The 20,273-nt window shown below is 44.2% G+C and overlaps 1 protein-coding gene across 5 annotated transcripts in view; it reads left to right on the top strand.

The window, feature by feature from the left end:
- pdpr (pyruvate dehydrogenase phosphatase regulatory subunit) overlaps nucleotides 1–20,273 on the top strand; it is a 64,302-nt gene that overhangs the window by 41,468 nt on the left and 2,561 nt on the right. For all 5 annotated transcript variants that reach the window (XR_014209225.1, XR_014209226.1, XM_082182053.1 and 2 more), the window contains 6 exons: nucleotides 3–136; nucleotides 354–502; nucleotides 703–815; nucleotides 2,275–2,369; nucleotides 3,498–3,587; nucleotides 5,273–5,455. Coding sequence is in view for 3 of the 5 variants with exons in the window: in XM_082182053.1 (XP_082038179.1) it covers nucleotides 3–136; nucleotides 354–502; nucleotides 703–815; nucleotides 2,275–2,369; nucleotides 3,498–3,587; nucleotides 5,273–5,455 (764 nt within the window). In the remaining 2 variants the exon portion in view is untranslated. The remainder of the gene's footprint in view (nucleotides 1–2; nucleotides 137–353; nucleotides 503–702; nucleotides 816–2,274; nucleotides 2,370–3,497; nucleotides 3,588–5,272; nucleotides 5,456–20,273) is intronic.

The following is a 20,273-nucleotide window of genomic DNA, read 5'->3' as shown; positions in this document are numbered from 1 at the left end:
AGATTTACTGGCGCTGGATCAGAGTAAGACCTTCTACAAGCCCGACTGGTTTGATATCGTGGGAGCAGAGGTGAAGTGCTGCAAGGAGGCAGTGTGTGTCATCGACATGTCCTCCTTCACCAAGTTTGAGCTCACGGTGAGTCCATTCATCCCTTCACCGTCATTTCAGTATGGAAGAAAAAAGTAAAAATAAGCAAGGTAAAAGTTAGACTTTTTATCTCACAATTCTGAGAGGAAAAAATCTGAATTGTGAGTTAAAAAGTTGCAATGAACCTTTTTTACTTTTTTATTTGGTGGCTTCCATATATCACCTTCATCAGTCTTCAGATGTCTTGTGTGTGTGTGTGTTTCAGTCTGCGGGCGATCAGGCCCTAGTTCTGCTCCAGCGTCTGTGTGCTAATGACCTGGACGTGCCGGTCGGACACATCGTCCACACAGGGATGCTGAACGAGAGAGGCGGCTACGAGAACGACTGCAGCGTGGTGCGCCTCAGCAAAAACAGGTTTGCAAACAGGGACACTTTCTATAAAGCAGGGCTTTTGGACATGCAGGTTCATGTATTAAAGTACAAAACATTCATATTATATGGCATTAACCAACTAACCAGGACAGCAGATCCCCCTGCATATGCGAAAGTCACCAAACCAGACTCTAGATCCAGATCAGTTCATTATTATTGACATCATCCGGTTCTGTCTCCAGTTTCTTCATCATTTCTCCCACGGATCAGCAAGTTCACTGCTGGTCTTGGATTAAGAAGCACATGCCCAACGATCCGCAGCTCCACCTGGAGGACGTCAGCTGGAAGTACACCGGTGAGAAATAATACATCTTTACCAGAAGTTACATTGGCCCTCATTTATCAAAAGTGCGTACACCAAATTTCCAGCGTACACCCAAAACCACGGTGACTTTGAGATTTATCAATATGGACGTTGGCGTACGGCACTCTCAAATCCTACGCCAGCTCAGGAGGTGGTGTACATGTACGCACGTTTTGAGTGCGGAAATGCGCAGAAAAACAATTCCTAACACCACAAAATGCACTGACAAACTAAAAGATATGATATATTATGACCCACTGAAAAAAAACAACAGCATAGTAATTATAAACTTCAGTGTTTATTTTTGTGCAACATGGACTTCAGTGTTTAATTTGTGTGACTTTACCAAAGCATTTGATTTGTAAGCATATGTATTCCTTCAGTTGCGAGCCTGTGCGCTTTACCTGACGTTTCAAGCCTTGTTTATACTTTCGCCTGGCTCCGCAGCGCGAGTCTCCGCAGACTGCGCGCGCACCTCCCCAAACGGACGAGGCGTTTATACTCGACGCGCTCGCCGTTGTACTATTCTTTGAAACGATGGTTAGGCCAGGGTTAGGCCCGGCAGGTGCGCACGGACTGGGTTCAGTAATGAAAGGCTTTCAATGACCAAAAAATTATTCAGACTGACAAAATAATAAAAATGACATTCTTCTTCTTTTAAATAATAATAATAACGACATTCTTCTTCTAAATAACAATAAGCGTCATTAATAATAAAAATCATAATAATAATGAGAAGAAGAATATTACAAATTGTCATGCAATTATTAATGTGAATGAATGGTACTCCACATCACATCATCATCACTATTGTACACCCCAATACATGTGACGTGATACGAAATTAAATGCTAATTGTTTCAAAACACGTGCTGTAAAATAATGCATTGTGATAGGTCATTTGCTCATCCAAGTTTCTCTTCTTTGCCGTCTTCCGTGTGTCCATGGCGTAAAATGAGGGCGTGGGGGAAGCGGAGACTTGAATATATAGGGGCGTGTTATTCTAATGACGATCGTTTTCAGCCGCGGCATTTATCAAGGGCAGGTATTGCGTACACCTGGATTTCAAAGGTACGCACAGCTTCATAAATCAGGCGGTGAGAGGAGTGTAAGCATAATCTTACGCCAACATATACGCCCGTTTCTACGCAAGAATGATAAATGAGGGCCATTGTGTTTTAAATCAGGAAAACCTTCCATTAAAGCTAAGCTAGTTTTTCTTTTTATTATTTTTAAGAATCATGAAAGCCATTTCAGTGACTTCTCAGCACAGTGTTGAAAATCTGGGAATTGTTTGGTCTGAATTTGTCGTGATGTGATGTGGCAAAGTCGCTCATTTCAATAGACTAGCCTTATAAGTGAAGTGGAGAGTAAATGTCAGAAATGAAATGAGCCTTTATGGCCTGGGCTTGTGTGTGTGATGCAGTAATCGGTGTCATGTGATCTGTAGCTCTGAATCTGATTGGCCCGCGAGCCATGGACGTGTTGTCTGAGCTGTCGTACGTGTCCATGACCCCGGAGCACTTCCCCTCGCTCTTCTGTAAGGTGAGGAAAGCCCTTCTGCTGAAAGATCCCTCTTACATTCATGTCTAATAGTAGTCATAACTAATGAGCAACATTTTCAACACAATATATTGTAAAACAAAACAAAAAAAAGTCTGAGGAATCATGCGTTGTTAAAACAAATAAATCTCGTTCAGTGAAGAGCTTATGCTCAGAAAGGGCCCCGAACACATCGGACTGCTCTTCAGAGATGAGGAAGTATCTAGCGATCGTCATGCCTAACTATTGTAACGGTATTCATTTCAAACCAAATGGTTTCATTGATTCAATGCAACTGTGGAAGACGATGTGTTTTCTGTTAGTGACATGGCCTGTAATCGCCGGCCCAACTCAAGCGCTGAGGAGCGGAGCCGTTATTAATCATTAATCACCAACACAATGTTCCTCAGACAGCTTTACTCCTCAGAGCTCGGAGGAGGAGTCCTCTACAGCTGTACTGGGCTGATGATCATGATCACTGCGTCCCAGTTCAGATCCTTCGAGGGACGGGGGGGTCGATGTTAAATGGGACGGTCCCTCCTACGAGAACTGTTCTTGTTGCCTAGCAACAGCTGCCGTTGACGAGCGCAGTAACGCTTGTACTTTTTTTACACTGTCTAAAAACAAAACCGGGTTCACAGCCTTTCTTAATATGATCACAATGGTCTATAAAATCACACCTTAGTAAGATATATCAACATTTGTTTCTTTCATTTTATTTGTTTTTTTATTTGTATCGTTAGATATACGAGTAAGTTTAAACCCAATTCTTATTTTTAAAAGAGTAATCCAGCAAAAAAATTGGTTAGGCTTTATTTGAATGTGTCCTTGTTACAGTGTAATTAAACACTGAAGTACTGAGTAATTTTAATTAACAACTTGCACTTACTTTAGTTGCATGCAATTATGCATAATTTACTAAAGCAAGTACAGGACAGGTAAGGTGTAACAAGGACACTGTAAAATAAAGCGTTACGGCGTCACCGGTGCACAATGCATCTTGGGATCGTCTGGTAAAGGATCCTCTCGCTCTATCCTGAGGTGTTTTTAGGAGTTTTGGAAATGCGACAGTGTTTGATGCGTGTTTGAACGCTGACTCTGAGTTTCCTTACTCCTGATTGTGTCTTGCAGGAAATGAGTGTGGGATACGCCAACGGCATCAGAGTCATGAGCATGACACACACCGGAGAGCCCGGCTTCATGCTGTATATTCCCATAGAGGTGAGACACACTGACCACTGCAGACTTCAGTGAAATCCACATCTACTGAGAAACAGCTGGTCATTAAAACCATATTCATGGTACAAACATTAGCTGTGTTTTCATGGACACTAATAACCAGTAGCACAATCGGAATAAAAAAGGAACATGTGACCATATCAATCAGAATGAATTGGGCCGATCTGATTAAAATTGAATTCGAATTGTAAGGGGTGGTTTATTCCTTTTGTAATCGATCGAGAGGACATGTCAACACTCGATCGGACTGAGAACCGAAACTGAAAGGACTGCGCATGTGCAATGCTGTTGAAATAGCGTAATGACGCGTGACGCCCTGAACGAGCTGTTCTCCCTGTGGAATAAAGGGTCATAAATGAGTGTCCCGTCATCCTGTAATTCTCTTAGCACTGATCGTCTGTGAAGTAGAGCAGGACAGCCCTCGCCTCAGACTCATCCACAGAACACACAGGGCTTTCCTGATTATAGATACAAGCGGCACACCTCAGCGGTTCAGTGCTCGTTGGCGCATAATTGGGACCCAAAATAGATAAATATTAAGTCTGCTTTTTAAAACAAAGAAAAAGAGGATAGTTAGTGTGCAACAACAGAGGGAAACTCATTCGTGCCGTGTGCACATGTCCAGGGTGTCCGCGCGGTAGTAAAAGGTAGTAAAAATAATCTACCAAAATTAAGGCCCTTGAAAGGTAGTAAAAGGTAACAAATACAATTTGACTTGGTAGTAAATTTTTCATCGCCACCTCAATATATGAGTTTCCATTTTTTTGCTTAATATTTGTGTCTCCATATTTTAACTTCATCTAGCATAAATTAAAAATAGATATACGGTGCTAACAACAGGACCTGACGGACTCGACATTATTGCGTGTCCGCTTGTCCGTGACAAGTGGATTTTTTGAAGGGACATGTAAAAGAGAATTTTACTTGCCCGACCGGACAAGTATCCTGATTAAACGTCAATAACAAAAAAAAATAACTAGGGAATCACTAAAATGATAGAATGATTCTGATTGTATTATATTTATTGTAAGTTGCGATCGATAGTGGATAAGTATTACTGACGGTAACAAGGTTGCGCTGTTGAGGCTCGCGCAGCCTCTCGAGGAGAAATCCAAACAAATGTAAACTCAGTTTAAACTCAGTTAACAACATACTGCCAGTGCCAAAATTCAAAATGTGTTTTAATATTTTTAACATATGATACAGTTTAGCAACCTCACACGACGAGTGCTCTTTTCTAGTACCATCACGACTGAAAATGTGGCAGCTTGATGTCGTGTTGGTAGTAAAAAATATTGTGGAGGTGGTAAAAAAGGTAGTAAAAGGTAGTAAATTCATCTCTATGATTCCTGCATATACCCTGATGTCAGAAGATTAAATCCTACACTCTCATCAACCCAATCACTTTTTTAGCGTTCATGTAAACACTACGTTCGGTTTCATCAGTCGGAATTAATTCATTCAGATTGAAGCAAAAAGTGCCCATGTAAACGAAGCTACTGACTGTATTATAAGGAGCCGTTCACACGGGATGTTCACACATGGCTATCAAGACGTGTTTCTAAACGTTCACAGTTCACATCGTGCACAGATCTGTGTGAACGGCACGAATCTCTGTGACCCAGCGTTCTGTTCAAAGCTCTGAGGTCTTGCTCTCCTGTTCCCAGTATGCACTGCATGTGTATAACGAGGTGATGTCAGTGGGGCAGAAGTACGGCATCCGTAACGCGGGCTACTACGCTTTACGCAGTCTGCGCATCGAGAAGTTCTTCGCCTTCTGGGGGCAGGATCTGGACTCCTTCACCACACCGCTCGAGTGCGGCCGCGAGTTCAGGGTCAAGTTTGACAAGGTGAGTTTCTGGCACTCTTGAGTTCAGCTCTTTCACATTAGACCTGTACGCAACCTCTCACAGATACCCAGAATGCCCTGAGCAACATGCGAAACAGCTCTCAGAACAGCTTAGCCACTACAACATCCCAGCATGCTGTTCTTAAACCACACGTCTAGCTTATGGTCACTGTTCTGTATGGTAAATTGTTGCTAAATTTCAGTTCTGGACGTTTACACTGCAAGATATGTTAATTAGAGTCCTGCACGGGTTCGGGTACCCGCAAATTTTGCTCAAACGGGTGAAAAATATCCAACTGTGTCGGATACGGGTGCGGGTCGGGTCGGACACGGGGGAAACACGGGTCTAAACACGGGTTTAAAACAATCACATGCAACCGTAAAAATATATGCATATTTTTAGGAACACAAAAATATTCCTGTATTTCAAGTTGATAAAATAATTTAAAATCCACATCAGTTTATTTGTGCCCATGCGCCACGCCCCCTCCCAGGATCTATAACGTTACCTAGGTTACTTTCACTTTTAAAAATTCCTCATAACCGCGTGCGCGATCTGCTTGCAGTCGTCGAGATGGATGCTGAGGAGTTGAAGAAAAGAATAGCTAGTGGAGATTGTAAAGTTGTCGACAATACGTCATCAAAAATCAAGTCCAGTGTGTGGGAGAAATTTGGAGTTATCTGAAGAAAACAATATAGTATCGTGTTGGATAGCCGTAAATGTGGAACTTCATCGCTGAGGAAGTACGCAGATAACTGTGGTAACAAACCAAGCAGTTCTATCGAGCAGTATTTTTCAAATTTAACACTGTTCAGTATGTGTGGTGTGCAGGGCGTGTTTGAACCCAAAATTGTCAGATGTAGGCTAGACGAAATTGCGTGGCAGATATAGTGTTGTAGCCGCGTCTGTTAGGCTACTCAGTTTTGTGGTAACGTTAGCCATCATGTACCGGCCTTTTGACAGCTTCGGCTGAAGTTGTCCTTGTGTTAATTGTCGTTATAACTTCTGTATGACCTGGCAATAAACATTTTTGTAATTGTGTCTATAATGTGATTGGCTAAACTGATTTTATTTCAGGTGCGGGTCGGGTGTCGGTTCTATTTTAAGCGGGTCGGGTTTAATTAGTGCTGTTGACGGATAACGGGTTGGATGCAGTTTGAAGCACTGCGGGTACGGGCGGGTGCGGATTTACAAAATCGGACCCGTGCAGGACTCTGATGTTAATATTGTTGACCAGTTTACACATGAAGGTTGGTAATCCAGAGCTCGATAGTGTTGGGGTTTATTCAGCTCAACGCCACAGAAACACACACCACAGACACACACGCCACAGAAACACACACCACAGACACGATGAAGTGCATTCTGCTGGACAACTTTGATTAACCCTTGTGTCGAGCTGAAAATCATTTACCTAATTTGCTGTTTCAGGTCAAAAATGGCTGGTAAATCTATTATTATCATTATGCCATATTATTATATTATTGTATTCAACTAATTTTCTTTCAGTTAACACAGGTGTTGTATTTCTTTTTGGATCTGATTGATCTGAGTTGATGCTCCTCACCTTATTCACCTAAAAAACAGAGGGTTCATTCTCTGAATAATGCTTTTGGACTGTATTTTTATACATAACAATACAAATTTTTAACATTAAATATCAGATTTACACTTTACACATTTGCAGTACGTTTCACAGAAAACAGCATAACATAGAAAAGGAAAACAAAAAAGAAAATCAAATATGAAAGAGAAGGACCAGACAAGACGACACTCAAATTGATAGTTTACTCAAATATTGAAAATCCTGTCATCATACTCACAATCAAGTTGGTTTAAACCCATAAGTCTTTCATTCATCTTTAGACACAAATAAAGACATTTTTAATATTCGATCATCATTTCTGTCCATTTATTGAAAGACATAAAAGTAATCCGTATGATTCAGGCTGTTTCGAAAGTTCAAACGTGCGCGCAAGCGAGAGAACCAGTTAGGTTTGGTCTTGCGCGTGACACACTCACGTTGGAGCTTCCGTTAACCATAAGATGTGCTTTATGTGTTTATATGTGAAAAAACGGCAAAATTTGTATTAGTTTATCATATAAAGCCGCCGATCGTGTCTCGTTAGAAGACTTGGACTGAACCTGAAGACTAGGGCACATGGTTCCTCACACACTGATCTCTCTCTCCTGCAGGACACAGGGTTCCTCCCACACTGATCTCTCTCTCCTGCAGGACACAGGGTTCCTCCCACACTGATCTCTCTCTCTCTCCTGTAGGACACCAGGTTCCTCACACACTGATCTCTCTCCTGTAGGACACAGGGTTCCTCACACACTGATCTCTCTCCTGTAGGACACAGGGTTCCTCCCACACTGATCTCTCTCTCCTGCAGGACACAGGGTTCCTCCCACACTGATCTCTCTCTCCTGCAGGACACAGGGTTCCTCCCACACTGATCTCTCTCTCTCTCCTGTAGGACACCAGGTTCCTCACACACTGATCTCTCTCCTGTAGGACACAGGGTTCCTCACACACAGATCTCTCTCCTGTAGGACACAGGGTTCCTCACACACTGATCTCTCTCCTGTAGGACACAGGGTCAGGGTTCCTCACACACTGATCTCTCTCTCCTGTAGGACACCAGGTTTCTCACACACTGATCTCTCTCCTGTAGGACACAGGGTTCCTCACACACTGATCTCTCTCTCCTGTAGGACACAGGGTTCCTCACACACTGATCTCTCTCCTGTAGGACACAGGGTTCCTCACACACTGATCTCTCTCTCCTGTAGGACACAGGGTTCCTCAGTCACTGATCCCTCTCTCCTGTAGGAAACAGGGTTCCTCAGTCATTGATCTCTCTCTCGTAGGACACAGGGTTCCTCACACACTGATCTCTCTCTCCTGTAGGACACAGGGTTCCTCACACACTGATCTCTCTCTCCTGTAGGACACAGGGTTCCTCACAGACTGATCTCTCTCTCCTGTAGGACACAGGGTTCCTCACACACTGATCTCTCTCCTGTAGGACACAGGGTTCCTCACACACTGATCTCTCTCTCTCTCCTGTAGGACACAGGGTTCCTCACACACTGATCTCTCTCTCTCTCCTGTAGGACACAGGGTTCCTCACACATTGATTTCTCTCTCCTGTAGGACACAGGGTTCCTCACACACTGATCTCTCTCCTGTAGGACACAGGGTTCCTCACACACTGATCTCTCTCTCTCTCTCTCCTGTAGGACATAGGGTTCCTCAGTCACTGATTTCTCTCTCCTGTAGGACACAGGGTTCCTCAGTCACTGATCCCTCTCTCCTGTAGGAAACAGGGTTCCTCAGTCATTGATCTCTCTCTCGTAGGACACAGGGTTCCTCACACACTGATCTCTCTCTCTCCTGTAGGACACAGGGTTCCTCACACACTGATCTCTCTCTCCTGTAGGACACAGGGTTCCTCACACACTGATTTCTCTCTCCTGTAGGACACAGGGTTCCTCACACACTGATCTCTCTCTCCTGTAGGACACAGGGTTCCTCACACACTGATTTCTCTCTCCTGTAGGACACAGGGTTCCTCACACACTGATCTCTCTCCTGTAGGACACAGGGTTCCTCACACACTGATCTTTCTCTCTCTCCTTTAGGACACAGGGTTCCTCAGTCACTGGTCTCTCTCTCTTGTAGGACACAGGGTTCCTCACACACTGATCTCTCTCCTGTAGGAAACGTCTCAGGTTACGAATGTAACCTATGTTCCCTGAGAACAGGGAACGAGACAATACGTCATCATGACGCTATGGGGGGAACGCCTCAGGCGTGACAGGTGTCTGAAATCAAATATCAACTCACAGCAATCATGTTGACCGGCGACAGCCCGTGAATCATCAGCTTGATTGATTAACGCGCGACCTGGATGTATAAAAGGGAGCCTTGCACACATGACAACATCCTATCATCTGAAGGGACTGTTGCAGGCAGGCCCCGAGGCATGGCAGGGAGACGTATTGTCTCGTTCCCTGTTCTCAGGGAACATAGGTTACATTCGTAACCTGAGACGTTCCCTTTCGAAGGGAACTCGACAATACGTCATCACGACGCTATGGGGAACGAAATACCCACTCCGCCATGCTGAAGGGAGTGCATGCCCAAAGGCAGTGACAACTGTCAGAACCAGTAATTCAGAAAACACTGGAACCACTCACCCTTAGGTCACATCGGGCTGTCAGTGACAGCACTCCCAACCGGTCATAGCCCAAGCTAATGAACCAAGAAACCGCCAGAACATAGTTAATGGGGGGTATATCTGGGCCAGCTCAAAGGCTTAGGACCACAACTTCCAATAGAAGGGGTCACTTCTAGGGAGTGTGGCTAGGGGACCCAAGGGACCCCCAGCCAGTCACTATTCAGGGGAGCATGCCTCCTGAAATACCACCAGGCTGGCCTGGTGATCTACACTAAGACACACAATCTGGCCATTGCCTGTCTGTCCAAGACAGAGCCTCTGGAAGTTGCCTTGGATAAGGCATCCAAAAACCGAAGGCCTGTGAAGCTGGCAGAAACCATTCAGTTCCGGATCACAGAGACGGGATCTCCCGGAGAGTGTGACTCAACCTCAAGAAACGATGGAAGTCGTCCACTCAATCCACGGGTCTACCCAGTGCTCGCTCCGAACACTGGGGAAGTAAGAGAGGGTTCAAAACCAGGAAGGTCTACTGAGACCTAAGACCTGATGACCCCCTCATGTGGGGAGCTCCAGTACATGAGGGCTCATATCAGGAAGGCCGGTGAGGCCTGTAACCTGGCGACCACAGTATGTGGGAGCTCATACTCAGGAAGGCCTGTAACCTGGCGACCACAGTAAGTAGGAACTCGTATTCAGGAAGGCCGGAGAGGCCTGTAACCTGACAGCCACACAATGTGGGGCTACCTTCAGAAAGGCCTAATGAGGCCTGTAACCACAGAATGTGGGAGATAGCTTGAAAGGGAAGCGCCTGTCGTAAAATATTGCGACAGAAGATGCATCTAGAGTGGGACCCAAGGTGAAGAACCGGAGTCTGAGCCACGTAAAAAAGGGAACGAAGCGGACAGCGCATAACCCTTACCATAAATATGGATTTTAGAAAGTACACGACACGAAAGTGCGAGTGCTTAGCCATTCCGAATCCAGGAAGGCCTGGTGAAGCCTGTAACCTGGCTACCACAGTAGGTGGGAGCTCATATCAGGAAGGCCGGTGAGGCCTGTAACCTGGCGACCACAGCATGTAGGAGCTCATACTCAGGAAGGCCTATGAGGCCTGTAACCTGGCGACCACAGTAGGTGGGAGCTCATACTCAGGAAAGCCGGTGAGGCCTGAAACCTGGTGACCACAACCTGTGGGAGCTTACTTTCAGGAAAGCCTGATAAGGCCTGTAACCTGACAACCATACCATGTGGGGGCTACTTTCAGAAAGGCCATAAATATGGATTTTAGAAAGTACACGAAACGAAAGTGCGTGTACTTAGCCATTCCGAATCCAGGAAGGCCTGGTGAGGCCTCTAACCTGGCGACCACAGCATGTGGGAGCTCACACACAGGAAGGCCGGTGAGGCCTGTAGCCTGGTAACCACAGTGTGTGGGAGCTCATCAGAATGTGGAAGTTAGCTAGAGAAAGGCGTCTGTCGTAGCATACTTCGACGACAGGACGCATCTAGAGTGGGACCCGAGGTGAAAGACCAGGGTCTGAGCCACATAGGAAGGGACCGAAGCGTACAGCGCATGACCCTTACCATAAAAAAATTATTTTTAGAAAGTACACAAGACGTTCAGTCGTGTGACTTACCATAAGTATGGGTTTAAGAAGGTACGGAGCGTACGTACCAAAAAAATAAAAAATAATAGATGAAGTAAAGGTGCATGTACTTCATCACTCTATATTCCGGAAGGCCTAGTGAGGCCTATAACCTGACGACCAAAGTAAGTGGGAGCTCATATCCAGGAAGGCCGGTGAGGCTTGTAACCTGGCAACGACAACATGTGGGAACCCATGATCAGGAAGGCCAGCTGAGGCCTGTAACCTGATAGTCACAGTGCGTGGGAGCTCACATTCAGGAAGGCCTGATGAGGCCTGCATCCTGACATGTGGAAGCTCACAACCAGTGAGGCCTATACCCTAGCAACCACAGTGAGTGGGAGTTCACATTCAGGAAGGCCTGGTGAGGCCTGTAACCTGACATGTGAAAACTCATAACCAGGAAGGCCTAGGAGGCCTGAAGCCTGGTGACCACTGAATGTGGGAGCTTAACACTCAGGAAGGCGGAGAGGCCTGAAACCTGGCGACCACAGCATGTGGGAGCTCATACTCAGAAAGGCCTATGAGGCTTGAAACCTGGTGGCCACAGTATGTGGGAACTCACATTCAGGAAGGCCTGGTGAGGCCTGTAACCTGACATGTGAAAACTCATAACCAGGAAGGCCTAGGAGGCCTGAAGCCTGGTGACCACTGAATGTGGGAGCTTAACACTCAGGAAGTCAAGTCAAGTCAAGTCAAGTTTATTTGTATAGCGCTTTTCACAATACAGATTGTATCAAAGCAGCTTCACAGTATTAAATTTAAATAATACAACAAAGTTTGTTTCAAGAGGAATTTATTGATTGATAAAATTAAATTAAATATCCCCAAAATATCCCCAACTGAGCAAGCCAAAGGCAACAGTGGCAAGGAACCGAAAAACTCCATCAAGTGACCTAATGGTGTCCTAAAACTCCATCAGGTGACCTAATGGAGAAAAAAAAACCTTGGGAGAACCCAGGCTCAGTCGGGGGCCAGTTCTCCTCTGGCATTTATGAGCTAGAGGCCGGATTGTAGTTTGAACTGTGGGATTATATGAATGCCTGGCTGAAGAGATGCGACTTTAATCTAGTTTTAAACTGGGAGAGCGAGTCTGAGCAACGAACAGTATCAGGAAGACTATTCCAGAGTTTTGGAGCCAAATGTGAAAATGCTCTCCCTCCTTTGGTGGTTCTGAATATCCTAGGTATGACCAAAAGCCTTGAATTTAGTGATCTTAAAGAGCGCGATGGATTGTAGGGCGACAGAAGATCCGTTAAATAGACAGGAGCTAAGCCGTTTAGGGCTTTATAAGTCAGTAGCAATACCTTGTAATTAATACGGAACTTTATAGGTAACCAATGCAGTGATGATAAAATCGGTGTTATATGATCATATTTTCTTGATCTCGTAAGAACTCTAGCGGCGGCATTTTGGACTAACTGTAGCTTGTTTATTGAGGATGCAGGACAACCAGCTAATAAGGCATTACAGTAATCCAGTCTCGAGGTCATGAATGCATGAACTAACTTTTCTGCATCAGAAACTGATAGCATATTACGTAGCTTAGCAATGTTTCTAAGGTGGAAAAAGGCTGTTTTTGTAACATATGAAATATGATTTTCAAAAGACAGGTTGCAATCGAGTATAACACCCAGGTCTTTTACTGTAGCGGATAAAGTAACAGGACATCCTATGATGTTAAAGTTGTATTGTGCGAGGTTTTGTGGGCGGTTTTTTGAACCGATAAGTATTACCTCTGTCTTGTCTGGATTTAATAAAAGAAAATTACGCGTCATCCAATCTTTTATATCTTTAACACACTCTGTCAATTTGGAAAATTTCGCGTTTTCATCCGGCCTTGATGAAATATATATTTGAGTGTCATCAGCATAACAATGGAAACTAATTCCATGTTTCCTTATAATATTTCCAAGTGGCATCATATATATTGAAAATAACAGAGGGCCTAACACAGATCCCTGCGGCACTCCATAGTTTACTGGAGTTATGATCGATTTTTCTCCATTTAAATAGACAAAATGGTAGCGGTCAGATAGGTATGATTTGAACCAGGAAGGCGGAGAGGCCTGAAACCTGGCGACCACAGCATGTGGGAGCTCATACTCAGGGAGGCCTATGAGGCCTGAAACCTGGTGGCCACAGTATGTGGGAACTCACATTCTGGAAGGTCGGGTGAGGCCTGTAACCTGGCAGCCACAGTATGTGGGAGCTCATAACCAGGAAGGCCGGATGGGGCCTGTAACCTGGCGACCACAGTATGTGGGAGCTCATAACCAGGAAGGCCGGATGAGGCCTGTAACCTGATGACCACAGTATGTGGAAGCTCACATTCAGGAAGGCCGGTGAGGCCTGTAACCTGACCTGTGGAGGCTCATAACCAGGAAGGCCTGGTGAGGCCTATAACCTGGCGACCACAGTATGTGGGAGCTCATATTCAACCACAGTATGTGGTAGCTCATACTCAACCACCGTATGTGGGAGCTCATACTCAGGAAGGCCTAGTGAGGCCTATGACCTGATAACCACAGTATGTGGGAGCTCATATTCCACCACTGTATGTATTCAGGAAGGCCTGGTAAGGCCTATCACCTGGTAATAAGCCACAATATGTGGGAGCTCACCTTCAGGAAGGTCTAGTGAGACCTCTGACATGATAACCACAGTATGTGGGAGCACATATTCAGGAAGGCCTGGTGAGGCCTATAACCCGATAACCACAGTAAGTGGGAGCTCATACTCGACCACAGTATGTGGGAGCTCATACTCAGGAAGGCCTAGTGAGGCCTCTGACCTCAATTTCCAGGACTTCCAATTTCCTAGGGATGACTGGGGGGGCGCATGCGCACGCTGCGACCGGCAGTGAGAGTGAGTGAAAGTTTGTCGTGGAAGTTTTAGAGCTCTCGTGTTTGTGTTTTTCCTTCCTTATTTTATTGGTAAAGTTCTTACTGTCTTGTTCCTATTTCTATTGCGTCGTTTATGTATGCGCGTACACAAAATGGATATTAGAATCCTTTCTGCCCTCTGGACGCTCTTCTTTGGGTTATTTATCCCCGACTTCGTCAAAGGAGCTGTTAGCCATGGAAGGCTACAGTACACCAGAACTACACTGCTGCAACTGAACTGTGGGATAATGTGCGGGACAGACATCACGTCACAATTGCCTGATTGTATCCTAAAAGACCCAGGGGGTAAAACAGCGGCAAAGAGAAGGCGAGGCAAGCGGGGAGGCGTCAGGAAACGCTTCCGAAAACAGCGGCTTTCTCGTATTCCTCTACCCTCCATGATCCTCGGGAACGTCCAGTCCCTGAGGAATAAAATGGACGAGCTCCAGGGAAACGTCAGCTTTCTGAAGGATTTCAGGGAGTGTTGTGTCCTGGCTTTCACAGAGACCTGGCTGACGGAGTATGATCAGGACACCGATTTATCAATTGATGGATTTGGGGCACCTTATCGACTTGATCGAGAGAGAGAGGTAACAGGGAAATCTCAAGGTGGCGGGGTATGTTTATATTTCAATAAACGATACTGCACTTCTGTGACTGTAAGAGAACGTATCTGTACATCAGATGTTGAACTTCTATCAGTATCGCTACGACCTTTCTACCTACCCCGTGAATTTCCACAACTTTTTATTACGACAGTCTATATTCACCCAAGGGCGAACGCTGTGGCGGCTTCTAACACCATCTTTGAAACCGTGCAGAAACTGCAATCACTCTCACCCGAGGCGCCAAATTTCATACTGGGTGATTTTAATCATGTATGTCTCAAGAAAACACTGACAAATTTTTACCAGTATGTTTCCTGTCCTACCAGACGGGATAAAACCTTGGACCTCTGCTATGGATCTATAAAAGATGCTTACAAATCACTGCCCTTACCGCCACTGGGTTCAGCGGATCATAACTGTGTGCATTTGCTGCCAACATACAAAACTGTCCTAAAGAGACATAAAGCTCAAATTAAAGTAATTAAGGATTGGACTGATGAATCCGTATTAGGGCTGTCCCCGACTATGGATTTTCATAGTCGAATCAGAATCGTCATGTCTTGCCTATAGTCGACTAATAGTCGAATCATGTGTATGGGGGCGGGGCTTTAACGTTTCAAAGCCGCGATGTACAGAAAATCACACAAAGATACAGTATAGAAGAAAATGTATAAAAACATTTTTGATCAATAAAACTAAGAAATAACATAAATAACTCCAGAAAGGCCACACTGCAGATTTGCATTTCACATGCAAATCAAATTAAATCGGCTAAATTACCTGTGCGAGCAGGCCAGCCTACAGCACAACATCGATGCACCGAAAAAATAAACAATTAATTTACTCAATTAAATTAGAACAGAATATACCTTTCTAATAAATAAAATACAAAATGAAATAAATCAGAATCAAGTCACAAGATGAGGAGCAAATGTGTGCAAAATGCCTAAAGTGCAGGGGAACATATATTCAAAACACAAGCCGCAAATAGTTAGATTAGATAACCCTGACAGATTAATAAATAAAATAAAAATAAAGAAATTATTAAAATAACGATAGTAGCCAGAATTTTCAACTTTGTCTTTTTAACTGCAGAAACAACAATAAATGCTAAATTGGAGAGGCAGTCTTTTTAGCTAAAAATGTTCACAGCATCTAAAAATAAAATTAGAACCGGCTGAAAAGTTTTGAAATCACTTGTGCCTGATCGAGAGAACAAATCCTGAAAGTCTTTCACTCTGTGTCTGTGTCCGTTGGAGTCTTTTCAAATTGTGCGCGGATAAAATAAATTCTAACGTGAAACCCAGTCTATGCGTGAAACATGTTAACGTTGGCCGGCAGAAGTGCGATCATGGTTTTCCTGATGCTAAATCCAGCCTTGGAGAATATCCTTTCTAATCGTGTACATCCACACTTTAGATTTTCTTATCCCAGACATTGTTAAAGATTTAAATCCTTGCCGCGAAGACGCTCCTCTGTCGGTCACGGATTGAAAGTGAAACTTAAATCTGTCACGGGATGTTTGGATTTATTCACGCACGTTAAAAAATATTTATTAAAAGCTTCTTTCTTTGCACATTTTTATATAGGCCTACAGCATTATCATAATAGGCTGAATATTAACGTATTTACATAAAAGCTAGTTCTATGTGAAATCAGACATTGAGCGCCCTCATATAGCCAAAGTGGCATGATCCTCGTTTCATAACACCTCTGCGAAGATTCGACCGTGAGATCGGTAGTCGAATCAGGCTCCTCCTATCGAAGCATCGAATCTTCGACTATTCGGGGTCACCCCTAATCCGTATTATGCTTACAAGACTGCTTTGATTGTACAGACTGGGAAATGTTTCAAAAGTCCTGTGGGGATGACCTAAATGAATGGACTGATGTGACATGCTCATATACTGCTTTTTGTAGAGACATGATTGTTCCATGTAAACAGGTGAAAATCTATCCTAACAACAAACCATGGATAACTAAAACTGTTAAAGATAGCTTACAGAAAAAAAACTCATGTTTTAAGGGGGGTGACATTGCTGAACTACAAATAGCAAAAAAGGATCTAAAAATAGGTATTCTCAAAGCAAAACGAGACTATAAATACAAACTGGAGAACAAGATGGCAACAAACAACCTTGGGTAAGCATGGGACAGTATGAAAACCATAGCAGGCCTCCAGAATCTAAAGAGCAGCAGCCCAGTCACACTGGATGGTTTCAGTTCAGATACTGAGCTGGCCAGTGCTCTTATTCAGTTTTACAATCGTTTTAATATTTTTGATTTTAGCAATGAGATTGACAATTTGAGTAACCAGCTTGTAGACGTTCAACATTTTAATATAACGCAAACAGAAGTGCAAAAAGCATTCCTCTCTGTAAGAGTTAATAAAAGCCATGGTCCAGATAACATCTGTGGGCGCATACTCAAAACCTGTGCAAAGCAATTGAGTACTCCTTTCCATCACATTTTTAGCAAGTCTTTAGAGGCACAATTAGTACCTGAGGTCTGGAAGGATGCTGTGGTTATCCCTGTTCCTAAATCAAACACCACTAAAACCCTGAATGATTTTAGACCAGTGGCACTCACATCAATAGTGATGAAAGTATTTGAAAAATTGGTGAGGTCTGAAATATTGAGGAAAACGGAGCATCTACTTGACCCTCTGCAATATGCGTATAGACCCCGTAGGGGGGTGGAAGATGCCACAGTCACTTTACTTAATTTACTTTTTAAGCATTTAGATAATAATGGCTCACATGCCAGACTTTTATTTATTGACTTCTCCTCAGCTTTTAATACAATTCAACCTCATATTTTAACCACAAGGCTGCAAGAACAGTTTGATTTGAGCAATAACCTGGTAGGCTGGATCCTTAACTTTTTAACAAACAGGACGCAAAGAGTGAGAGTGAATGGCAATCTTTCTGAAAAAGTCTGTTCATCAACAGGCTCTCCACAAGGATGTGTACTCTCGCCTTTGCTTTTTATCCTGTACACAAATATGTGCCAGAGCAGGTGGGAAAACAGGACTATAATTAAATACGTAGATGACTCAGTAATTGTCAGCCTGCTCCAAGACACTGAAACAGGCCATGGTCCAGTCATCGATGACTTTGTTGAATGGTGTGAGGTGTCTCACCTTCAACTAAATGTAGTTAAAACAAATGACATGCTCATTGATTTAAAAAAAAAAAAAAAAAAAACACAAGAAATTACATCAATCAATGGTCAAACTGTTGAATGTGTCGATTCATATAAATACCTGGGAATGATAATAGACTCCAAACTCACATTTGGAACTAACTGTGAAGTGGTATGTAAAAAAGGGCATCAGCGCCTGTTTTGTTTGAGGAAATTGAGTAAGTTCCAGGTTGATAAATCCATCATGACCCTATTTTATCACGCTTTTATTGAGTCAGTTTTATCATTTGCATTAGCAGCCTGGTTTGGGAATCTCACTTTGAAAAATAAAAACTCACTCAACCAAATAGTAAAGTGGTCTAGCAGGCTGATTGGTGAGCAACAGCCTAACGTGGAGACCTTATACACAAAACAGGTACAGCGCATAACTAGCTCAATTTTAAACGACAGTTCTCATTCACTGCACACAGAGTTCCAGCTTCTACCCTCCGGGCGTAGGTTTATGATCCCCAGGTGTAAAACAAAAAGAGACAAGAATAGTTTTGTTCCTGCAGCCATTACATTGAGGAATAAGTTATAGCTATATTTTGCACAAGTGTTCATTCTGTTTTTTTTGTGTTTTTTTTACGTATTTTTATGTATTAGGAGCTCATATTCAACCACAGTATGTGGGAGCTCATATTCAGGAAGGCCTAGTGAGGCCTATTACCTGAACACCACATATGTTTTTTGTTTTTTTGTTGTTTGTTTTTTTGTTGTTTTTTTAAACACTGGATAAGTGAAACACGGTCTGGATGGTAGGCTGAATTAAAATATCTAACTTCTTAAAGTCAGATAATATTCCAGCATTTTAATTCCATAGAATTAAATGCAGCCATAATAACCAGACAATACTGTTTTGATATTTATCTATACGTTCTCGTAATCTACACACTGCCTCGGCAAACTCGAGATTCGAGCCGTTTAAAATATATTTGGCTTTCATCCCTCGAGAAGAAAGTCAACAGGTGCGAGGTTGAAACATCCGACAGCGCACGGATGCATGCGCGCCGAGATATTTCTCAATGAACACTGCCAGCACCCTCAGGAGCTGACTGTGAATGCCTTGCACCCAAACAGTATTATTTCACAGATCGCGTGCACCACGGGGCTCAGATGCTGAACCCTCCTCCCTCGAGAAAAGGGTCCGACGAGAGCGGAGCGTCTTCAAATGAAAAAACGCTCACAGTTTGCACAAGAGGCTCTCTCGAGAGCCTCCCGTGCGTGCTCTTCTCCCAAGCAAAAAACGCACAGATCGTGTGTGTCGCCGGGCTGTCGCCGGTCAACATGATTGCTGTGAGTTGATATTTGATTTCAGACACCTGTCACGCCTGAGGCGTTCCCCCCATAGCGTCGTGATGACGTATTGTCGAGTTCCCTTCGAAAGGGAACAGGGTTCCTCACACACTGATCTCTCTCTCCTGTAGGACACATGGTTCCTCACACACTGATCTCTCTCCTGTAGGAAACAGGGTTCCTCACACACTGATCTCTCTCTCGTGTAGGACACAGGGTTCCTTACACACTGATCTCTCTCTCCTGTAGGACACAGGGTTCCTCATACACTGATCTCTCTCTCCTGCAGGACACAGGGTTCCTCACACACTGATCTCTATCTCCTGCAGGACACAGGGTTCCTCACACACTGATATCTCTCCTGTAGGAAACAGGGTTCCTCACACACTGATCTCTCTCTCTCTCCTGTAGGACACAGGGTTCCTCACACACTGATCTCTCTCTCCTGTAGGACACAGGGTTCCTCACACACTGATCTCTCTCTCCTGCAGGACACAGGGTTCCTCACACACTGATCTCTCTCTCCTGTAGGACACAGGGTTCCTCACACACTGATCTCTCTCTCTCCTGCAGGACACAGGGTTCCTCACACACTGATCTCTCTCCTGTAGGAAACAGGGTTCCTCACACACTGATCTCTCTCCTGTAGGAAACAGGGTTCCTCACACACTGATCTCTTTCTCTCTCCTGTAGGACACAGGGTTCCTCACACACTGATCTCTCTCTCCTGTAGGACACAGGGTTCCTCACACACTGATCTCTCTCTCCTGTAGGACACAGGGTTCCTCACACACTGATCTCTCTCTCCTGCAGGACACAGGGTTCCTCACACACTGATCTCTCTCTCCTGCAGGACACATGGTTCCTCACACACTGATCTCTCTCTCCTGCAGGACACAGGGTTCCTCAGACACTGATCTCTCTCTCCTGCAGGACACATGGTTCCTCACACACTGATCTCTCTCCTGTAGGACACCGGATTCCTCACACACTGATCTCTCTCCTGTAGGACA

This window comes from Leuciscus leuciscus (genome assembly GCF_965113295.1).
Source record: "Leuciscus leuciscus genome assembly, chromosome: 10".
NCBI lineage: Eukaryota > Metazoa > Chordata > Actinopteri > Cypriniformes > Leuciscidae > Leuciscus > Leuciscus leuciscus.
Note: the sequence above shows the minus strand (reverse complement) of the source record. Positions and strands in the feature narration are given on the sequence as shown.